A 24,106-nucleotide genomic window follows, 5' to 3' on the forward strand; every position below is an offset into this window, starting at 1 on the left:
ATGTGTAGCTTTCGTAATTACGTTCCGTATATAAAAAACAAGCATAGGCTGTGCATGTTTTTTAAAACCTGCAGCTTCACGGGACTTCAAGTCCCGTGAAGTTGCAGTTCTCATTTTCCAGAGCCGCGATTCTCTGGAGAATGAGCTAAAATAACTTCACGAGACTTGAAATCCTGTGAAGATTTTTTGAACTTTCAAACTTCACGGGACTTCAAGTCCCGTGAAGTTTAGCACCTTATCAAAATAGCTGCTAAACTTCACGGGACTTCAGCGCTGAGGCTGAAACCATGTCGGTTTTTGAAAATAAATGTGAAATGGGTTGGATTTTGGGATTAAATGTCTAAATAAGACGATTTTGAAAAGAACAATTTTTCAAAACAGTCCTTTTTAAATTTTTATTTTTCAAAATCGACCCTGTTTTTTTTATTTATTAAAACCGATCCGTTTTTTTGATTAGCAGCCTAATCACATTCCTAAATAGTCGGGGTTGCCAACCCCGACTATTTAGGACTTAAATTTGTATGGTTTAAGGCTTCTAATTAGGGTTTAACACCCTCTTAAATAGTCGGGGTTGACAACCCCGACTATTTAGGAATGTGATTAGGTTGCTAATAAAAAAACGGGTCGGTTTTGGTAAATAAAAAAAAACAGGGTCGATTTTGAATTTTTTTTTTAAAAGGGGCTGTTTTGAAAATTTGTTCTTTTGAAAATTTATCCATTTAGAAATGCAGATAATCAGGGTGGTACGGGCCTAATTTGAGCGACAGCCCATCATCCGCCGTCACTTGATTCTTTCTTCTTCCTCCCTCTTTCTTTCTCTTCGACTGAAACCTCAATCGAGATCCAATCCCAAAATCCCCAGAACCCTAACCCTAATTCCACCAAATGTTCTCCCAATTCGGATCAACAGCAGAGAGCTTCAGCAAAGCTTCATCCCTCGTCCTCAGGATCGGCACCGATGCCCACCTCTACGACGATCCCGATGACGTCAACATCGCCCCGCTCCTCGACAGCAGGTTCGACACAGAGAAGGTCGAGGCCCTGAAGCGCCTCCTTGCTTTGATCGCCCAGGGCGCTGACGTGTCCAACTTCTTCCCTCAGGTGCGAATCTTGATGCAGAAGCTTAAGACTTGAATTGCTGCGGATTTTGTTGATTTTTGTTTGATTGCAGGTTGTGAAGAATGTGGCGTCTCAGTCGTTGGAAGTGAAGAAGCTCGTTTACCTGTATCTGCTTCATTATGCTGAGAAGTAAGCATCGTGCACTCTGTTCTGCAGTGAGATTTTCATGTTTGTACGCCTTTGATATTGATGTTTAGCGAATTTCGTTCAATTCAGTATTATATTATTTAATCTAGCTTAATTCAGTTCCCAAAGCTTGTGTTTAGAGGTCAAGATCTTGATACTGATAAGAAATTGGAGGTTACGGTCTAAAGTGTTCGTTCTCACAGAGAAGAAGAGAATGAGATATCTTTGAGGGGGCTCCGGTAATGGGTAAGGGGCTTGATTCTTCTTTTGTTTTCGTTGTGTTTTTTCAAGGAGATTACTCCTTTATTTATAGTCCATCATCTCCGTGCCCCTCAAACCGCCTCTGAGAGAAAATCTCTCAACAAACCCCAATTCACGTTTTCCATGATTCTTTCTACTGAGAAACCGTGGTTGATTTGGTCATCCATGACCGAGTCAAGCTAAAATCTCCCACTTGACCAAATCAACCAAGTGATATGCCTCCCACCATCCGTGAGATTAGATGTTTTTCTTATAATTACTCCTACTATTCATAGAGAGTAATTCTTATTTCATTATTCATGAAATTTTACTCGGACTTATTTGTTCCTAAGTCTCATCAAACTTACATGTTTGATAAAAGATTCTGCTGATATTCTTTTTGTTAAAAGATCAGCAATCATATCTGTAGTTGGGATATAAGTCACTTTAACTTCTCCTTTTTTATAATATCTCGAATATAGTGATACTGGATCTAAATATGTTTTTTTTGAGCTATTCGCGCCACTATTGATTAAGCTAATTGCTGCTTGATCATCACAATAAATATCAATAGGTCTTTCTAACAAATTGAGATAAGATCAATCAAAAACCGTCTTATCCAGACAGCATATGTAGTTGTCATACTGCAAGCTATATATTCAGCTTCTTGCGTATATCTAGCCACACCCTTGTTTCTTGCTATTCCAAAAAACAACTCCTCCTTCAAAGATGAATACGTGTCGCGAAGTGAACTTTCAATCTTTATCACCTCCGAAATCAGCATCGGAATAACCGAGGAGTTCAAGCGAATCAGCTTGATAAACTAAGGAATAACCGAGGAGTTCAAGCGAATCAGCTTGATAAACTAATCTATGAGTCAATGTACCTTTGATATACTTCATAATCCTTTTAAAAGCGAATCAGCTTGATAAACTAATCTATGAGTCAATGTACCTTTGATATACTTCATAATCCTTTTAATAACTTCCTAATGTGCTGGTCCTGGATTAGTTTGATATCGACTAACTAGACTCACAACATAAGTTATATCAGGTATGGTGCACAACATTACATACATCAAGCTTCTAATTGCTTGAGCATAAGGAACATCTAATGACTTCTGCCCCTTTTTAAGGCTTTGCTCTTTACATAATTTCTTTCCCATAACCAATGTAATTGGCGCCGGATTGGAATTATCCATTCCAATCCTTTTAAGAACTGATCTTAAATATTTTTCTTGGTTTAAACTCAACATTCTAGACTTTCTATCTTGAATTATTTGAATTCCAAGAATATATGATGCATATCCCATGTCTTTCATCTCAAATTTTTCGCTGAGATCTGCCTTGATTTTAACATTTCTATGTCATTTACAGCGAGCAATATATCATCCACATATAATGATAATATAATAAATTTGCTCCCACTTTTCAAGACATACACATTATCTAATTTGAATAAAACCAAGTTTAGTAACTGCATCATGAAATTTGAGATACCATTGTCTAGAAGATTGTTTTAAACCATATAGAGATTTTATTAATTTGTAAACTTTATGTTCCTGTTCTTTCACCTGAAAATTTTTAGGTTGTTGCATATATATTGCTTCCTTCAACTTTCCGTTAAGGAATACAATTTTAACATCCATTTGGAATAACTCTAAATCAAGATATGCAACAATAGCCAAAATAATTTTAATAGATGCAAATTTAGCTACAGAAGAATACGTCACCTGAAAATCTATTCCTGCCTTCTGATTATAACTCTTTGCAACTAATCGTGCTTTGAATTTATCAATAGATCCATCAACACGATACTTTTTTAGCACTTATTTGCATCCTATGGTTTTTCTATTTTCTGGTAGATCACATAACTCCCGTACCTTATTTTTTTCTATAGATACAAGTTCTTCTCATAGATTCTAATCATAAAGCTAATTCATACAATTTCATCGCATCAGAAAAGGTTAAGGGATCTTGTTCTTCTATAGTTATATCTACCGAAAAACAGGATGACTCACATGAATACAAATAGTAATCATCCATCCATGATGGTTGTGTTCTTGGCCTTTTGTTGCTTACAACCGGTTGATGAAGAACATTATTTTTCATAAGTATTTCATTATTTTTAAGGTTAAGTTCATTCACAATATCAAGATCATTAGTGGAAACAACATTGTAATAATCATCATCTATTACAGTTAGAGGTTCTGTTTCCTCTCGAACTTGTTTCTCTTTCTCTAGATTCTCTAGAAATGTAGCATCTCTGTTTTTAATGACTCTATTTTCTTTATTATAGAACTTATAACCTTTTGACTTTTCTGAATACCTTATGAATCTACACTTTATTATTTTAAAATTTAACTTATCTCTAAGTTGACATGGAATGAGAACATGGGCTATAGATCTCCACTTTCTGAGATGACTCAAATTAGGTTTCCCCCCATTCCATAATTCATAAGGTGTAGATACCACTGACTTGATAGAAATTCTATTTAAAATGTACTTTACAGTTAACACTTAACAATGCTTCTCCCCAAAAATTTTTAGAGAGACCAGAATAAGACAACATGTATCTAACTACATTCAACAATATTCTGTTCTTTCTTTCAGCAATACCATTCTGTTGTGGCGTATACGACATTGTTGTATGCTTTTTAATTCCATGCTGAATACAATAACTCAAATTCTTTAGAATTATATTCTTCACCTCTATCAGTTATCAAAATTTTTATTTTCAATCCAAGTTGGTTTTCAACTTGTTTTATATCTCTTAAAGCAGTCAAAAGCTTCTAATTTTCTAGATATAAGATAGACGTGTGTAAACTTGGAATAATCATCTATAAAAGTAATAAAATATTCTTTATTGCTATGAGTTTTGACACTTAGGGGATCATAAATATCCGAGTGTATCAATCCTAAAAGTTTATTGGCTCTTTGTCCGCCAACAAAAAGTTTTCTAGTTATTTTACCAGTTAAACAATGTTCACATGGTGGTAATTAAACATTAGATAGTGCATGAAGCAAGTTCATTCTGATAAATTTTTTTATTTTTGAAATACTAGCATGTCCTAGTCTAGAATGATACAATCCAGACTCAGAAATATAACAGGACAAGTAGTTTAAATTCAAAATTTCATTATCAAAATTATTACAAACTACTAAAAAAATGCATAAATTATGCTCGGGCACATATTTTCCCATAGCATACACTTTATTATTCTTGTCTATAGAAGCCATGTTATTATAAAACCTAACTTCCAGTCCTTTCTTCATCAAACTGGGAACAAAGATCAGATTGCGTCAGACTCCTGTCACATAGAACACATCTTTGAGGACAAGAATGTTGTCCCCAAGATCCAATTATATGAACCAATACCTTCTACATCGAGATACGTATTATTTCCCATATAGATTCTCTGTTCTCCTTTCTTCAGCTCAGTGAATTCTAGACTCCATTCTTGTCCTTTGCGATATGTCTAGTCGCACCGGAGTCGATCTACCAACCATTGATATCCGTCATCATAGCATTACATTCCGTCACACAGACGAATTCTCTTTTGCTAGTACTCTCTTGTTCTGAATGCTTATAGCCTCTCTTATTCTCCTGCTTTTTACCTTGTGGACAATTGGGCTTAAAATATCCGAACTTTCCACAATCGTAGCAGGCTTCGCGGGGTATTTTTTTCTCTTGAATTGCTGCGATTTTAGTCCTCGCGGTTGTGGTTTACTAGGACTAGGGTTTTTATAGCCTCTAGTATTATGCCTTTGGCGGATATAATTCAGCTCTTACCGCACCATATTCAGTTCTGGTTCTTTCCTACTGACTATTAAGTCATGTTCTATCGCTAGGTGCATAGGAAAATCAGTGATAGACTTAATGGTAGGGTTCATTCTCAATGTGGTGGCAGTCATAACAAGAGAAGGGGGTAAACTGTTCAAAATGGTTGCTACTTGCATTCTTTCTGGGATTTCGGTCCCAGCAGTGGATAAGTCCTTAGCCATGACAATCATTTTATTTATATGCTCTATGATATTGTCTCCCTCTTACATACGACAAGAATTATACTTATGCAAGAGTAGTTGAATGTTAACTTCAGAAGCATTATCATATTTTTCTTTTATTGCATTCAACATGTCCATGAAAGTTTTATAAGTTTTAAAAATTTTGATTAAGTTATCTTCCATGAACATGAGCATAAGGTTTTTTTTCTTTTTATCTTTCGTCTTTCATTGTTCAAACCTTTTTTTTTTCTTCAGGTGTTGATTTATCAGTAATGGTTGGAACAGTGGTTTCGATTACATCATCAATGTTATCGTGAATAAGAGCATATCTTATTTTTCTATGCCACATATCATAATTACTGTCATTAAATTTGTTAATTTTTTCTAGTTCTGATAGAACGAGTTTACTAGCCATTTGGTAAAGAACTAAAACTAAATTCAATTTTAAATATGTATAATGTTGATATTTTGACAATTATACTAAAATGTAGTAAAGTTAGATAAATAAATAAATAAAAATGAACCTGATTTTTATGAGTTGAGAAATGAAGCTCCAATTGAAGCAAAGTCGTCACCTAGAGATGTTGACTGAAGAATCTTTTGTCGAAGTTTCAGCGTCGTTTCTAACTGGATTTGGAGAAGATCAACTTGGAACAGCTGAACCAGCAAATAGCACTGGTCACCCAAAACCTAACTAGAAGGCCCTGACTCAAATAGAAAAAAAGCAAACAACACTTATCCTAGATATTCCCAAGCCCAAAAAGAAAAGCCCAAGTCCTACTTCTTCACAGCCCACTTCTCCCCACTAAGTACTTATTTCACAGCCCAAATTTTTTTATTACAGCCCCGCTCTACACTTCCTCTATTATTCCCTCTTCTCCCCAAAAACCCTCTGTGGAAACCCTAACTCCAAAATAATGGCCGTCATCGTCGATGATCAACCGAAGCAGCAAAGTCGTCGATAGAGTGGAGTAGCAAGGGTCGTCGGTAGCCAAGCTCGTCGTCGTCGTCGATCAACTGAAGTAGCAAGGATCACAGAGTCGTCGAGGTCAGATCCGCCCAATCGTTGTTATGGCTAAGAGATCTGATCGAAGTCGTCGCGGCTCAGAGATCGATGGCGGCCGTCAAGCGATCTCTGATACCAATGTTCGTTCATAGAGAAGAAGAGAATGGGAATATCTTTGAGGGGGGTTCCGGTAATGGGTAAGGGGCTTGATTCTTCTTTTGTTTTCGTTGTGTTTTCTCAAGGAGATTACTCCTCTATTTATAGACCGAAATCCCATCATCTCCACCCCCTCAAACTGCTTTGAGAGAAAATCTCTCAATAAACCCCAATTCACGTTCTCCACGATTCTCTCTACTGAGAAATCGTGGTTGATTTGGTCATCCATGACCGAGTCAAGCTAACATAAAGTTCTCAATGTAAATGAACATCTTAGTTAGCCTCATTGGCAACAATAGCATGACTTTTGAGGACCAAAGTGTGAATTCTATGCCCACTTGCATAAACTATGAAATGCATGAAAAATAATAATGTAAACATCATTTGACAATTGTACTGTATGTGCAAGAAAATTTCATTTAGGTGCGACGATGGCGGGGTTTTTCCTTTTGGAAAAAATCTCAATAAAATATCTTCGTACCGTATTGGGGTTTACATTTATTAGATAGCCATGTCGTATCTATTAACTGGCTAGGGGTGCAGTTGCAACCTTAACATTGCGAATTAGCATTTATTGTCATGATTACATCTACTCCCCCCACCCTACGTATAAAATTTTAAAGTGCAACGAAAAGCCCAAAGCTATCTCAAAAGTAAAAACACCGTAAATACCAAAGAAATTAGTCCATTGGAAAGTAAAGTCCATTTGTATTTCCAACAATAAAGTGTACTATAAGTACATTCCCATCAAATACTATTTTTTATTTTTAGATAAATATATACTTCCCCCAAGAAAAATTTTCTAGATCCGCCACTGACGGTAAGTATTAATATAATAGTTGGGGGCTGATAGTTGCTATTACAGATATAGAAGGCGGTTTGATGCAATTTACCCTTTTTCCCAAATAAAAATTTAGTGATCTAGCGGAGATTTCAATCCAACCTAAATTTGTAGGTGTAACCAGCGAAATAGGTACATATATAGTTTGAAAATTCCCAAACAAATTAATGGTTTCCGATCGAGATCGAGATCGAGAGAGGGGTGGGAGGGGGAGAGAGGGGGTATCATTTTCTTTTGGAGGTAGACATTTTCTTTTGGCACGACTAATATTTGTTGAAGTTGGGTTATTGGAGTTCTTTGGCTGGGCTAAGATTTGTTGAAGTCAGGTTATTGGAGTTCTTTTTTGTGTGGGCGTGTTTTGATGGGAGAACAGAGCTCGGTAAGATTTGTTGAAGTTGAGTTATTGGAGCTCCTTTTGGTGTGGACATAATTTGATGGGAGAAGAGGGTAATCATTATACTTTTTTGGTGTTCCTCTTAGGATTTCACTTGGACAACAACAACCTATAGATTAAAAAAAAAATCAATGAAGAAGCATCTCACTTGGAATTTTTTTTATCATAGTGTGGGGCTGTGTTTTGATGGAGGAAAAGAGCAATGATGATTGATGATTATATAGTTGGAGAAGAAGAAAATTTGATATTGGCTAATTGCACTTAAATACCCTATAGTTTCTCGTGCTTCGCACTGATATACCCTCACTTGTTCTCGGTAACAACTATACACTCTAAAGTTGTTAAGACTTGCACTTATATACCCTTGCTTGTTTTTGCAGCATTGACGTACCGTATAGTTTTTACAACTCGCACTTAAATATCCTGAAGTTATGAAAAACAAGAATTTCCCCCCAAAGATTCTAATGCAACCGTCATATGCTAACATTAGAACTTTTTGAACACTTTATTTTTGCAAAATTTACTGTTAAAAGATTATAATTCTATATATGTTAAACATACCCTAATTATATTTTAAAATAGGATTTGGATATGCTTAATAGTAAATTTAACAAATATCAAGAGTTAAAAAATTATCTCAGATTAGCACGTGAGTGTCCCATGAGAATTTTTAACAAAGAAATTCTCCCGTATGCATAAATGGGAGTATTTAATTGCATGTTTTAAAAACTTTAGAGTATGTAAGTGTAAATTTTAAAAACTTTTGGGATATATAAGTTTATCAAAAACAAGTAAAGTGAGGATATATAAGTGCAAGTTTTAACAACTTTAAGATATATACGCGTGACTGCAGAAAACATGCAAAGTAGTGGAAACTATAAGGTATTTAAGTGCAACTAAGCCGACAATAAAAGCCTTGAGAGAGAACATTATATAAGACACCTTTTCTCACTATGATGCGATCTCCAAAATAATACGAAATGTGGGACAAGCAATCACAAAATGAAAGGATTACGTATCTGAGCTAATTAAAGCCAAGGGATTAAAAGATGCTATTCTACTATAACTACTAATCATAGAGTAGCCATCACATGTCTATAAAAAGAACCACTAGGACGCATCAAAGCTAAACCTATAGAGTATATTAATTACACGTACGACTGCATCTTTTGTCTTCATCCAAACCTAACAAACTATTTCAAGTATGAACAAGAGCACTACAATCAATCTTCATCCAAATAGAGCCATGCCTTAATTGAGTATAGAAATAATAAACATGAGCTTGATATTGAATAATGTCAACAATTGAATGTATCTTATGTGAGAAAATACTATATTGAAATCAAGAGATGGACCACTAACTACTTTAAGGTCAAATGAGAATTAGTCCATACCAAGACCAAAATATGAGCATTGAACATCTATATCTCTTTTCTCAAAGGACATCGTTCCTTACCTATTTAAGATTGGATGACGAGGATTGTTGCTTGTACGCTACATCAATAAATTCATATTGCACCACAGAACCAATGAAAACAATGGGCTAAGAATTATAGTGGTTTTTTTGTAAAAGTTGGTAGAAGTTGTCCTTGACTGCTAACATTGCATAAAAATTATTGAAGTTTTCATGTCATAATCTGCGAGCATTGCTTGAAAAATGATTCTAATTAACTATATCAATCTACTAATGATTGGACCCACTTTCTTTTAGGATTTCGATGCATTTGCAGTCTATGAAGTTTATATACTTATATCTCTTCTAATCATTACTTTCTCGATGTATTAAAAGCAACTAGTGATATTATAATTGTAAATTGCACAAAACTGACCTATCGTTTCACTTACTTTCACTTTAATGATCTTGTAAAACTTTTCACTTAAATAACTTAAAGTTCACAAAAAAATTAATTAAATGTTCTAAAATTTAAAACATTAATATTATGTTAGAAGATGTTGGGAATATTCCCATGTGAGGGTCATGTGACACCATGAAGTCATTTAGTACCCTTGATATGTCATTAATTTACACCCAACTGTCCTTATGTTATATTCTTCCTCTTTCTTCCCAAATTAGACCTAAAGCTAAAAATTTTATATTGTCTCTCCTTAATTCAATGTAGGAAAACATGAAGACAAGCTCAATATGTCCAAGCTCAACATCAAGTGTGAGAGGGAGAGGGGGATAATGAGGGGGGCAATGATTTGAGACTTGCCTTCGTGATGAAACCCTAGCCCGAAATTCTAGGCAAATTGCACAAATTCACCTTTTTCTAGTTTTAATTGAGTCAATGTGCTTCCCAAATTAACATCTCAAGTTCTAGAGCTCTTTACGACATGGTAACTCTGGAGAAGATGAGGAATTACGCCTTGTTTAGTACGTGGGAATGAGTGGAATGGAACACAATTCCAACTTCTCTTTCATGCTTACCAAACATGATGTGTTTTTAGATGCTAGAAATGTCATTCCTACTCCTCATCAATTCACACGTAATGTGGGAATTGCTATTCTTAATGAGTTATCGAGGAATTGATATTCCCACTTAAGTGAGAATGAAAATAAAAAAATAAATTTCTGGTATACTCTTCTTAAAGGTATTTCCACTTAATTCTCTAATTGCACCCAAACATGAGAATGAGAATGGACATTCTATTTCCTCATTAATTCAATTCCGCCTTCATTCCATTCTTAGTTGACTCTATTCTCGCGTACCAAACAAAGTGTTAGGATTTTTACCATTGACTAAACTGCAAGTAACCTCATTTATACATTCAGAGCATGGGAGGATTTTCGTCTTTGTGAGAAATATACAACGGTGTTAGTATTTTTTAACAAAAAATACTATAGGTCATTTAATTGCAATGTTTTACAAGTGGGGTCATTTAAGTGAAAAAATGGGAAATAATAAGCCATTTTAGTGCAATTAACCCTATAATAATTAACTTTAGTTTTTATGCTAATTTTATATTGCTATTAGAATAATAAGATGAATCAACTTCGTTCATATGATTCTACTTTAACGATTCAAGAGAAAGGATCCTATGTTTTAAATCCAGTAGCATATTATTAGTAAAAGACCTTTTTGATTTTCGGCATAAATTCAAACACGCAATATCTTAATTAATTTTATAAATCACTAAGTACCCTAGCAAGACTATAAATTTTATTAACATCAAAGTGTAAAATGACATCCCTAGGTCTAATTAGCATCATTTATCGTAATCAACAAATTGGGAGATTAGTATTTATGTACAATTACTATGGACGAGATAGTGGAAGGAAAACCAATAATGGAGCTGCACCCAATAATGTTGTTCAATATTAGATTAAATGTAGCTGCTACACTTACACATTTTAAGGCCACAAGACCATAAAAGAGGCTAAATATTAGAAAAGCCCTTATTAACTTTCACCTGATAGTGCCTCATAACTTTCAAAATATCAGAAGCCCCCCCTCTAAGTTTAGGCGTTATCATAAAATCCCTTTTAGCTTTAAGGTTTCATTAGAAAATCCCCCAAACAATGTTAAACACAAATTTTCACATGGGTGGGTAAAATTACGCAGGAAGATATTTTTTCCAATGAAAATTGTGCTACATATTTTTAGTTGAATTTTCTAAGAAAATTGTAAATTTAATGCCGTTTTTTTATAACACTTAAACTTGAAGGGGGGTTTTCTAATATCTTGAAAGTAATGAGGAGTTACCTGATAATCGCACAAAGTTTTCTTTTGTTGCCGGCAAGGTAGGGGAGGGTGTTTCTGATATTTAGCTAAAAAACAGTAAACTCCTTTTGGAGGGTTTTGCACATAACCCTTTCCACTTTGTTTATTTCATTGAAACCCCTTTAACTTGTCTCACTTATCCCCTGCAAATTAACACTGAATTTTTAGGACTTGTTTGTTTTCATGCATTTGGTGAATTATGCATTAAAAATAGGACCCACAAGTTTAAAATCATAGATTATTTTATCAAATACATTGCTTGTTTGATATTTTTCATGCCACAAATTTGGGGTTGCCACGTAGGATAGATGCATCTAATATAATTCCCTAAAATTATGTCGATTTTGCCCGAATTTGTCATTTTACTTGCGCATTCTCAACAAAACTCATGTGCAACCAAACAAAGTTTGTTTGGACTTTATTTCTCATGCAAATACCCTTTATTCCTTTAATTCTTATTGAAAACAAACAAGCTTTTGAATATAGATTTTTCTAAATCCTTTACCTCCATTAACCAAACTACCCCTTAATAGGTCACGTGAAAGTACAAAAACAGTACTATTATGTGTAGCTCAATATACTGTTATGTGTGACTCAAGACATAGACTTGACCCTGAACTCGGTGCGTCTTTAGCTTTGTCATGTTTCGGCCGAGATCTACAGTCCTTGGTTGCATAGGATATCTAATTGTATAGTGTGAAGTTAAGGACAATGTAATGGATTGAATTTCTAATTGAATTGGTTATCCAACTTGTGCTAGAATTAGTTACTAGCAAACTCTAAGCATTAGCATCTATATGGAAACTCTTTGATTAGGCAACAAACTTGAACTCAACAAGAGGCAATAGCAAGCATAATTCTGTAGACTACAACGCCAAGAGAAGAATAAAGAGTTTTTGTTGGGAAATAGCCTTGTATTTCAGGAAATTCTAGTTGGACTTGGATTGAAGATTGAATTTGATTGGAAAAAATCAATTATAATTGGAATTAAATTCTGACTGGAATAGGATTATAGTTGATAATCCAAGTCAAAGAACGAGCTCTCCATGATATCAAGAGAGAGAAGCTCTTTAAATACTCCTTGAGAGGTTCATTGTAAATCAAGCCATAGAAAAGCCAAGGATAGTTGCATATTGTAAAAGAGAGGTAGAGAGAACTAACGAGAGAAATCTAGGATTTTGAGATATCATTTGGTGAGATAGGAAGAGTTTCTTGTGGAATCTTTAAAGATCACAGAACGATTATGTAATAAAAGAAGGCTCAAATCTCTCTCTCTGTGGACGTAGGCGGTTGCCGAACTACGTAAATCCCGTGTCTTTGTCTCTTGATCTATTTTCTGCAGTTATATTACTGTCCATTTGTTCGAACAAAATCTCTCAGGGTTTGCTATGTCGCTTGGTGATTGATTGGTCTACGAAAAAGGAGATCTAGTTGACGGTTTCAGTGACGCTTCCGCAGTCAACATTGGCTATTTCCCAACAGTTCTTTGTGAAAGGCTGTAATTTATTTGGCTCTCTATTTTGTTTTTTTCAAAAGGTTTTAGAGAGATTGTTTGAAAGGTTGTATTGGGTTCATTAGGGGTGTATTTGGAATTGGCAGGGTTCTAAAAAACGGTTTACTTGCCCGCATATGCGGGTGAGTATGCAGAATCGGCCCATTTCCGCTTGGAAATTGGCTGATTCGGTCAAATATGCAGCCAACCGCATAATTTCGACAAAAATGCATACTCACCCGCAGAAAAAGAGTATGCGGGCGAGTTTTAAACTGGGTATTAATGGGTTTCGGGTCCAAAAAACTGAACCCGCAAATATTTTAAACCCAATTTTGAAAACAAAACCCAAAGTGAACCCTTGCATAAGGTTTTTTCTCTCTGTCCGTCTCCCCGTTCCCCCCCTCTCTCTCTCTTTCTCGCCCGCATCTAATCGTCTCCCTCTCTCCCATCTTCGGCGACAGCAAGCGGCAACAGCAACAACACGTAGTAGCAGTAGCAGTAGGCGGCGGCGGAAGCAACATGTGGCAGCAACAGTGGATAATGGATGCATTGGATTGAGTGTTTAATTAGTTACTTAATTATTGATTAGTCAGTCACATGTTTATTTGCATTTTTATTAGTATATCTTCCATCTTTTATGAATTATATACATTATTATGTATGAAAAATAATAAATATATGTTAAAAAAATTAAAAACGCATAATTCCACATAATCCAATTAATCGATGCATAATCCGATTAATCATGACTCGCTCTCGAACCGCACGAATAATAAAATCGTGTTTTTGAACATTGGGAATTGGTGATTGAGAGATCTCCATATTGTATTCCTCACAATTTGATAGTAAAGTTATTCTCCTACTTCTCCTATGGATATAGGCTACAACCTAAACCATGTATATCTGTTTGTACTGTGACTGTGCTTTTCATACGATTGATATTTGTTTATCCACGAGATTTGTCATAATAAATTGGTATCAGATCAGCTATTGATAGTAAAGTTATTCTCCTACTTCGCCTAACATAGGCTACAACCCGAACCATGTATATCTGTTTGTATTGTGACTGTGCTTTTCATGCGATTGATATTTGTTTATCCACGGAATTTGTCATAATAAATTGGTATCAGATCAGCTATTGATGCCATGCTTTTGGGATTTTCTAGATGAATACATCTCTGTTCAAATCCATTTTGGCTTTTAGATTATTGTACTTTAGGATATTCATGGAACTTGGCCTAGATTTTACTTTGATCTTGATGTTCAGGTAACCTCTTGTAATTTGTATTATATGATCTAATATAGTTTAACTTAGCATCTTAAGCTTACATTCAAAGATTCAGATGTTGGGAGTCTCATTATTAGTTGTGAGATTTGAGGTTGCACATTAAATATCTTAATGAGTTTTGGAAAACACAACTTCCTAGGTTTTGTATTCCTAATTAGCTTCATTACAGCATCTAATATCCACCTTAGAGGACCAGAATTTGTATTCTCTACTCACTTATATTAGCTTATGAAATGATGTTGAAATGGCAATTAAACATCATTCTAACAGTTCTACATGAAAAATATTTTGTGTCAAGTACTGAGATTACATTCTTTTTATTTGGAAAAAGTTCCAACAAAATATACTTGATGCCATAGTGGGGTTACATGGGTTAGTTTTGTGCTGAGTACGACTACAATAGCAATGCCTTTATCCCAAACTTTTGGGATCAGCTAGATGAATCCACCTATGTTAATATTCATCTTCTCTTTTAAATTGTTGTAGTAGTTGGAAACAAATGAAATCAGCTTGGATCTTGTTTTGATACTCTTTTTCTTCTTTTTTGTTGTCGATGGGTCCAGGCGTCCTAATGAAGCTTTGCTTTCAATCAACTGTTTCCAAAAGGATCTATCAGACACAAACCCGTTAGTGCGTGCATATGCCTTGCGTGCTATGGCAGGCATCCGTTTACATGTAGTGGCTCCTCTTGTTCTAGCTGCCATTGGGAAGTGTGCCAGAGATCCATCTCCATATGTTAGAAAATGTGCTGCTCATGCACTTACCAAGTTAGATGACTTACACCTAGAAGAAAATACTTCTGCACTCGAGGAGGTTGGTTGGCATCCTTCCTTTATTGTCATATATATTTCTTTTTAAATAAATAATCGTTAACTAGACATATGATGTACAGCTTGTTGGATTCATGTTAAGTGACAATTCTCCCGCAGTTGTTGGAGCTGCTGCCATCGCCTTTAAATCTGTCTGTCCAAGCAATCTAGCACTGATAGGAAAAAACTTTAGAAAGTTGTGTGAGACCCTTCCAGATGTTGAAGAATGGGGTCAGATAGTCTTGATTGAAATTCTTTTACGATATGTTGTAGCTAAGCATGGATTAGTCAGAGAGTCCATTATGTGCAACTCTCAGCTTGAGAAGGATTCTGGTGATGTATCTCACATGTTTGAAAGTAATGATAACAGTACTGGTGGTTCTAGAGAGAGTGATGGGGGTGATGCCGAGTACAAGCTAAATCTGTTAATGTACAGATCCTATATTGATGGACATGAAGAGCTTTTATCAGAGTCTTGTAACATAAATGGTGACGATGGGCTGCTGAACTGCGGACAGACTTCTAGCCAAAATGATGATGTGAGGATTTTAGTGAGATGCACATCACCTCTTCTTTGGAGTCAGAATAGCGCGGTTGTACTCGCAGCTTCTGGGGTGCACTGGATTATGGCTGCAAGGGAGGAAGTCAGTAAGATTGTTAAGCCACTTCTGTTTGTTCTAAGGTCATCTCAGGCCTCAAGATATGTGGTAAGTTGCCTGTAGTATATGTTAATACTAAAGCATCATTGCAATTAGATTTAAGAATGTGGAGAACTTGATGTTTGTTCTACGAAATGATTGGTTTTAATAACTACTAAAATCCTACATATGAGCGACCTATTTATGAAATGGATTATAGTTATGTTTTTATGGCGGCTAGAATTCTTTGAATCATGTTATGTTTTTTTTTTTAATCTTTGGTTGAGGGACATGCGATGAATGACTGAATAAGCTAGTGGGTTTGACTCATGGTAAGTTGATCAATTTATGTATAGGACTAGAATATACTCAAACTTGTGGATTCCTTGCTATCCTAATTGTATAGTTTTTCATTTTTCCATGATACTTTTCCAAGATTTGAACAAATTTCAGATTAACAATGGCATAAAAATTTGTTAGACATGGGTTTCCAAAGACATTCAATCTTTGTATGTGTGTGTGACTCTCATACCATTTGAAAATACTGTGATCTTTTGTTATCTAACTGTTCCATTGTACTTTTATTAATTTGTTTAAGAAAGAGCAGGATTCATGTATTTGGGATGAAGCCTTTGTTGTTGTTTCAGTTAGTGGCTTAGCTATTAAAGGAAACGGTTTAGACTGACTAATTCTCCTTTGACTTGCTAGGTGCTTTGTAACATACAGATGTTCGCTAAGGCAATTCCTTCACTTTTTGCTCCTTATTTTGAAGATTTCTTCGTTTTTAGCTCTGATTCATATCAGATGAGAGCTTTAAAGCTTGATATACTATCTACCATTGTCACAGAAGTTTCTGTTCGGGCCATTTTTGATGAATTCCAGGTGCCTACTAGCTCCTTTATCTTGTTGTGCTGCTTTCTAATTTACGAGCAACTTTATATTTTAAGTTCCATGAGTTTTATGTTCACCAATATTATGCTATTGAGTAGCTTATTCAAAATTTTAAAGGATTTGTTGGAGGAAGTTGTTATTTACAGTTGTTCATTTTACTGCCTAGTTTATAACACAATCCTATTTGCTGCATCACTTATAAAAAAACAAAGTCATCAGATTGATTTTTCTGTAATGTAACGGAGAGAATTATATGCCTGACATTGAAATGCAAAAGGTCCACTAGCAGGTTATTAATATATCTTTGACTACTCTGATATTATGGAAGATCTAATGGCGAAATAAAAATAAAATATGAAAGTTATCATGTGTTATGCACTGAATTGCGATCTGTTGCATTGCCATTTGGTGAGAGTTTTATGCCTGACATGAAAATGCAAGCCACTAGCATGTTATAAATAATATTGCTCATCACACTGATATCGTGTAAGACTATGCATTAAACAGTAATTTGTTGCATTTTTAAGTTTGGTGAGACTTCATTTTAGTATAAAATGGTGCGAAAAAAGCCTCCTTGAATAACTCTACAAAGCCCTAAGAAATGCTAAAGAAAAAGAAGATACAGTGTATAATATCATAGGGATACTTTAAGCCTGCCAAATCGTTGTTTTCGAAATATCGGACATGCATCCATACCCTTACAAATCTCTAAGCCTTTTCTCACATCTAGATTGGTATAAACTGTTATATTATGCATCTTTTTGCGATATGTAATTGTCTTTAAATTGTTTACCATTGGTCGGTCTCTTTTGTATTGTGAATATACACACACACACACACACACGGCACACCCCCACAGACACATATATATATAACTATATATATTTATATATAATACTATAGTATATTAATATATACAATATATAGCAACACCACACACATCTACACAACCATCCACACACCAACATTAATAATATAATATATATATATATAAGTATATATATATATATATATAATATATATATTACTATAGATAGAGAAGAGAGAGATGAGAGAGCAGAGAGATGAGAGGAGATTGAGGGTTTCTCCCGCTGTCATTAGGAGGAGATTACCTCGTTGTCGCCTATGTGACATCGCCCACCATCCTCTAAAGTTAGGCAAAATCGCCACCATCACACACCTCTCTTACTTTAATGGTTGTTGGGATTGGTCACCATTAGGGGTCATGAGGATCCCATCTATGACAAGGTACCTATTAATCTAATATTACTTTTTTTTTATATATATTAATATTATATATACTATATATATGAGCAATTAATGGCTATCCTTACAAGAGGAGGATTCCTCCCTTGACAATGAGTGTGGAACAATCCCCACCATCTGATAAAATTTCTTTTTTATTTCTCTATCTTTCTACACATGGTGTGGAGACTGTGCGACTCATTAATCAAGGAGGCAAATTCCCGGCTCCTTCGTCAAAGTTTTTTTTAATTCTCTCTCTCTCTATTTTCTCTCTAGTATTTTTTTCTTTTATATATATTATATATACTATATATTATATATATATAGTATATAGTATATTTTTTCTATATATAATATATTATATTTATTATATATATAATATATGAGATATATTGGGTATGCTTGGTACCAAGCACCAATTTTGTGTTGGTAGTGATGTGTCACATCCCCCCCATCCACTCACTACCTGATTTAATTTGTTGCCCACATTTGAATGAGGTGGAGGGAGATTCGACACCGCTCATCAGCCAAGGCACAATTTTTTTCGTGCTTTTCGTTGTGTGGTACCAAGCATACCCATCTCTATCTCTCTCTCGTCTCTTAGTATATATATATATTATTATATATATACTATATATATATTAAATATATATATATATATATATATAATTATATGATATCTATTTTGTGTTCTTGTTCCTAGATTTTGGAATGTGGTGTTCAACACCATCCCTAGATATTTGGGATAAAGGCTTTGATATTGTTGTTGTTGTGGTGCTTAACACCATATACCATTTCGAAGTACAGTAGACATATCCATATCTACGATCTTAGAAAAGAAGACATTAGTTCCTTTTAAGTATATTTTGAATCACACCATGCATTCTTGCCAGTCCTAGCATTTGTAGCATTGCTGAACTATTTAATAACCATGATACAGTTGACTTTTGTTCTTTGGTAAATAGTGGGGACTGCAACTCTCTTCATGCTTATGTCGCAAAAAAGATTGTCAGGATCAACCTTAATCTAATGTATATTGTTAATTTTTCATTTGAATCATAGTTTGACAAAAAATGGGTTATTATACAGCTACTTTTTTTTTCCTTTTTTGGTTGCCACTTTGAGCTTTCATCTTCAGTTTTTCACTGGTTTTAGTGTTTGGTTACTTTGATAGACTGAAAGCAGGCAACTTCTAAAGCCAAATTCAGCTTAGAGTTGGTTAATTTAGAGGGGTTTTTGTTTATGAACCCAAAGTTTTGCCCTGATTTATTTTAAACCCACAAACTTTCAGATTGACCTTTAAACCCAAATACACGAACTCATTTATATTTTAAACCTAAAATGTGTATTTTACTCAATTTATACAATGTATTTCCTAAAAACTAAACTAAATCCCTACACTGCCCCCATTCATGTTCTTCTTCAACCTAAATCCCCAAATCCATCCACCACCTCTGTAGCCATCTGACCCAACCACCTCCGACTATCCCTGCTGCTACCTACCACCTCCTTCTAAGTTTAACCCCTTCGCCCATCTCATTTTATTGTTTTTGTTTTAGTATATTGAGTGTGTAACACAAAACCAATAAAGATACAAAAAAAGATTGGTCCTTTGATTGAACAGATTGTTAGTTGGACCATTGACATGGCAAGGGAGTTGTTTAGAAGTCAATTGGGCAGGTTCAATCCGACGGCGAGAGAAGAGCAGAGGATGCGGGGATGCCAAGGTTGAGAGACGTGTTCCATTTCGCATCCAACCTGACGGTGGAGGGAGACTGCTATTCCTTTTCTACCGCCATTAGAGAGCTTGAGAGAACAGAAATTTGGCAATTTTGCTCTTTTTCGTCTTTCTTCTTTTATCCTTTGTTCTCTGATAACTTTTCGTTTAAGCTCCTCAATGTTTTAATAGTTTGAGAGTATCTAACTGTGACTGTTGGTGATCATTGGAGATGATGTAGATATATTTGGGGGCGGTCAGTGATCGTTGGAGGGAGGAGGGGGCAGCTGCAGCGGATGCTCGGAGGTGGGTGAGTCAGATGGCTGCAGAGGGTGTGGATGGATTTGGGGATTTAGGTTAAAGAAGAAGATGAATGGGGATAGCTTAGGGATTTAGTTTATTTTTTAGGAAATACATTGTATAAAATGAGTGAAATACACATCTTGGGTTTAAACATAAACGAGCTTTGTGAATTTGTGTTTAAAGACCACTTTGAAATTCAGTGGGTTTAAAAATAAATCTGGGTAAAACTTTGGGTTCATAAGCAATAATTTAAAAGGCATTCAGGGTGGCTTTTAAGAGCAACTACATCTTATTAGATGTATTTTCACGACATACCTTTCGTATTTTTTCAATATTACAAGAGTTCCACCTCCTATAAACTTGAGGGGTTAGGGCATTGTCCACCAAGTTTCTTTCCTTTGAACTTGCTTTGAGATGCACTTGATGTGTGTCACACATCCGCACGCATCTCAAAGCAAATTAAGGGATAAAAAAGTTGGTGAAGAAAGCCCTCAGGCCAATAAGTTTACATGAATTTTTCGCTTATTACAAACCTTATAAAAGAACATGTCTATTTTGGGTTTTCAACAACTTTAGTAGCTTCTTACTGCTTTGCCAAACACTTGCTGTTTTAACAGAAACTTTTTACAGTTGACTTCCACAGATATTGCAGCAATACCAAACCAAGCTACATCAAAATTTATCCATTGTATCTCATACTGTTTGCTTAGAATATTATGTATTTATCTTTGTATCCATGATCAGTATGCCTCTGGTACAAAAACCAAGTCTTCTTCAGCGTGAAAATTTTGATATCTTTGAGTTGTTGACTTTCCTTGCACATGTGCTTGAGGGACTGAATTCACTTTTCTAGTTCTGTTGCTAGGATTACATCAGAGACCCAGACAGGAGATTTGTTGCTGATACAGTTGCTGCAATCGGGTTATGTGCCCAAAAATTGCCTTCTGTGGCTAACGTATGTCTGGAAGGGCTCTTGACTCTGACAGTGCAAGGTTATTTACTGCATCTTGAATGGCATCCTCCTCCTTTCAACTCCATTCTCCTCCTTATTCACTGTTTGTTCTTTCTTGGTAGCAAGTTTTGTATTGAATATCACCTACCAATTTTTCAGGCCAGATAAATGGGGAAACGGAGGTTTTGGTTCAGGCACTCATGTCAATCAAAGCTATTATAAAGCAGAATCCGGTTTGTCATGAGAAAGTAACTATTCTTTCCTGCTTTCTTAAATGTATTTCTGCCATCTCTAATGTAGATATTGTTGATGTTTGGCTAGTAAACTCAATTGCAGTGAACATATGAGAAACAAGAGCGAGGTCTAGTTTTGGATATGATCAATATGATCTCGTTCTTTCAAGCATTGGCATGTCCATGTTGAATGCTTCAGAAAATATTGTTGAAACTGAAGCAATCAATTGTTAGGAGGCATAATAGAACCTGGGCAAGCCATTGATTTATTTAGGATGAGGATTGGAGTCTTCAAATGAACCCCAGCCACCAATGTTCGTTTCAGCATACGGTTGTTAGTTGTTGCATAGACAAAGTTTTAACACTCCCAACTCTAAGAGAACTATAACAAGTATGAAATACATTCACGTCAAAGTTAAACTCCGCCAAAGCATTAGTACCAACGACTGAGCAACCCATTAATATGTTATCTACATATTCAATACTACTTTGTGCCTCGATATCTTCTGATGTTTTCATTTTCATGATTACTAATTTCCAGCGGTATAAAGACCATCATTTATAGTAGAAGAATATATTCTAATATATCAACAATCATTTATAGTAGAAGAATCTAGTCTAATATATCATTATTTGGTCTAAATGTATTAGCTTTCCTGTGAAACCTTGTTTCCTTGGTAAATTTTCATTCTTCACTTTCATATATTGAAATGTTAAAATGTTTTTTGAATAAACTGTATTTTGTTTGTTTTCCTTGTTCAGAAGGAGCTTTGTATACACTTTATTCTTAAATTGAAAATATTTTTTTGTAGGAAGTATAAAATGCTCTGTTTGCTATAAGCAATTTGAATATCGGGTACTTGATATCTTGTGATATTGTTCCCATTGTCCTGAATACAAATTTGATGTTATTTCTTATGTCCTTATCGGAAATTGTGAGAAATTTTGGGATACCAGATGATCCGTAATTGATACATCTAGTCTACCATGTATGGATTTTAAGTGGTGATGTATAATAAGTTAGAATTCATTTGTACAACATGTAACTGACTTTCTTGGAATATTATGAATGTATCTATAGGATAATGCTAGTCGACAGTGCTTGAAAGATTTATTTTATTCACTAATTCATCTTGACAAAGATATGTGTCTGTACAACTAATACTGTATATAATCTCTCTCTAAAAATTTTGCTTTCAGAATTTGATTGCCTTTATTCAAATTCGAACAGCTTTTTTTTTCTTTTCCTCGTTAGATATTACAATATTAAAAGGCCTTTTAATGATGTCTATCAAAAACAATATTGCATGTCTGGGAAAGTTTCCATATATGTTATACCTGCGAGATGTCTATGACAAATGATAACTTAAAGCTATGCAAAGTAGCTTAAAATAGAATGTGTGTGCATTGACAATGTCAGGGTATTTTCTGTAGGCCAGCATATGTTTAACATGCATGCTTAGTGTTGGCATGTAATGCATATGGTTGCCAAGCAATTTAAAGCTTGGCATGCCATGCATACGTGCCACCAATTTATCTTTGTTTGATACACACATTCTTTAGAGAACAGTTCATTTATTGTATACTGCAGGACTTGATATTTGCAGGATGCTCCACCATGTAGAGGGCTGAATTTTGTCTTACAACAAGACGGAAAGTAGTTCCTTTTCCATCCTTACCTAACTATACCCACTCTGAAAATATTACCAAGAATTATCAATCAGGGACATCCTCCTCATTTCAGGCCTGCCTTTTTCGTGCTTCCCCCACTTTGAACTTTCGAACATGGAAACATCAGAATATATTGAGAGAAGAGTTCTGAACTTTCCACACTGAGACCTCATGATTCAAGGCTGAACTATTTTGCCCCTTATATGCCCAGCAATCAAGAAGAGGCAAAATTGATTAGTTCCTCCATGATCATTAAGTTCTTCCAGTTGCTAGACTACATAAGGGGCTGGCCAGTTCCTTGGCATTATCTGCTTCTAGTCACTTGTGGCATACTGTTATTCCTTTGGTTAATTTAATGGTGCCATTTCTGGTCAATGTTTCATTTAGACTCAAAAAGTAAAGGTCGGAGCAAAAGAAGTCTCAATAGCATTGAAATACATAGATTCTCCGTCACCTGGTTGGTATATTAGAAGTTGTGTTGAACATAGAATATAAGCTTAGACGCAAATTAACAAAAATATTAATATTTATCTTACTAAACAAAGGACTTGAGTAATTTGTTCCCAAACTGATCTAAATATTTGACTATTTTTGCATAATTAGGGTTTCTTTTTAGGATATATTTTACTTTAAGCACTGAAGTTGTTTTTCAGTTTACAAAGTGGTACTATGATGTATTTCCTTAATGATATTTTTCTGACCTTTATTTGATTTTGTTTTGTAAAAGACAATTGTCCAGTTAGTACGCAATTTGGACATAATCAATGAACCTGCAGCTCGTGCATTGATTGTTTGGATTATGGGAGAGTACTGTTCCATTGGCCAGATTATTCCCAAAGTTATACCCACTTTACTTCAGTATCTTGCACATTGCTTCACTTCGGAGGAGCTTGATACAAAACATCAGATTCTAAATACTACTGCTAAGGTGTTCTTTCTGCTTTGAATTTATATTCCCTATATGCAATATAACTTTTTTTTCTCTTCAGATACTTATCTTTGCTTGTACTGAAGTGTGCTCATTTGATGTTTGAAGCTTTTGGATGGAATCTGTTTTTTCAGAAACATGCTTAGAAACTGTGTGCTTTTCAGTGTTGAAATTTGAATTGTTATTTGGATGCGTTGACCCTTCTACTTGGGCAAATTGGTTTTTCTCCTATGAACTATTCTTTTACATGCATTCATTTGAAGAAAATTCTACTCCACATCAAAGCAGAATGAAGAAAGAAGTAAGAGTGTTTGCTTAGAAGTACTAGTGG

At 35.0% G+C, this 24,106-nt stretch overlaps 1 protein-coding gene across 1 annotated transcript in view; it reads left to right on the forward strand.

The window, feature by feature from the left end:
- Positions 757-24,106, forward strand: part of LOC109840172 (AP3-complex subunit beta-A) — a 26,555-nt gene continuing 3,205 nt past the window's right edge. The window contains exons 1-8 of the mRNA XM_020408712.1: positions 757-1,101; positions 1,172-1,248; positions 14,952-15,201; positions 15,281-15,904; positions 16,544-16,717; positions 20,857-20,983; positions 21,103-21,191; positions 23,575-23,775. Coding sequence (XP_020264301.1) covers positions 886-1,101; positions 1,172-1,248; positions 14,952-15,201; positions 15,281-15,904; positions 16,544-16,717; positions 20,857-20,983; positions 21,103-21,191; positions 23,575-23,775 — 1,758 coding nt within the window. The 5' untranslated portion in view covers positions 757-885. The remainder of the gene's footprint in view (positions 1,102-1,171; positions 1,249-14,951; positions 15,202-15,280; positions 15,905-16,543; positions 16,718-20,856; positions 20,984-21,102; positions 21,192-23,574; positions 23,776-24,106) is intronic.

This window comes from Asparagus officinalis, chromosome 5 (assembly GCF_001876935.1).
Source record: "Asparagus officinalis chromosome 5, Aspof.V1, whole genome shotgun sequence".
Taxonomy (NCBI): domain Eukaryota; kingdom Viridiplantae; phylum Streptophyta; class Magnoliopsida; order Asparagales; family Asparagaceae; genus Asparagus; species Asparagus officinalis.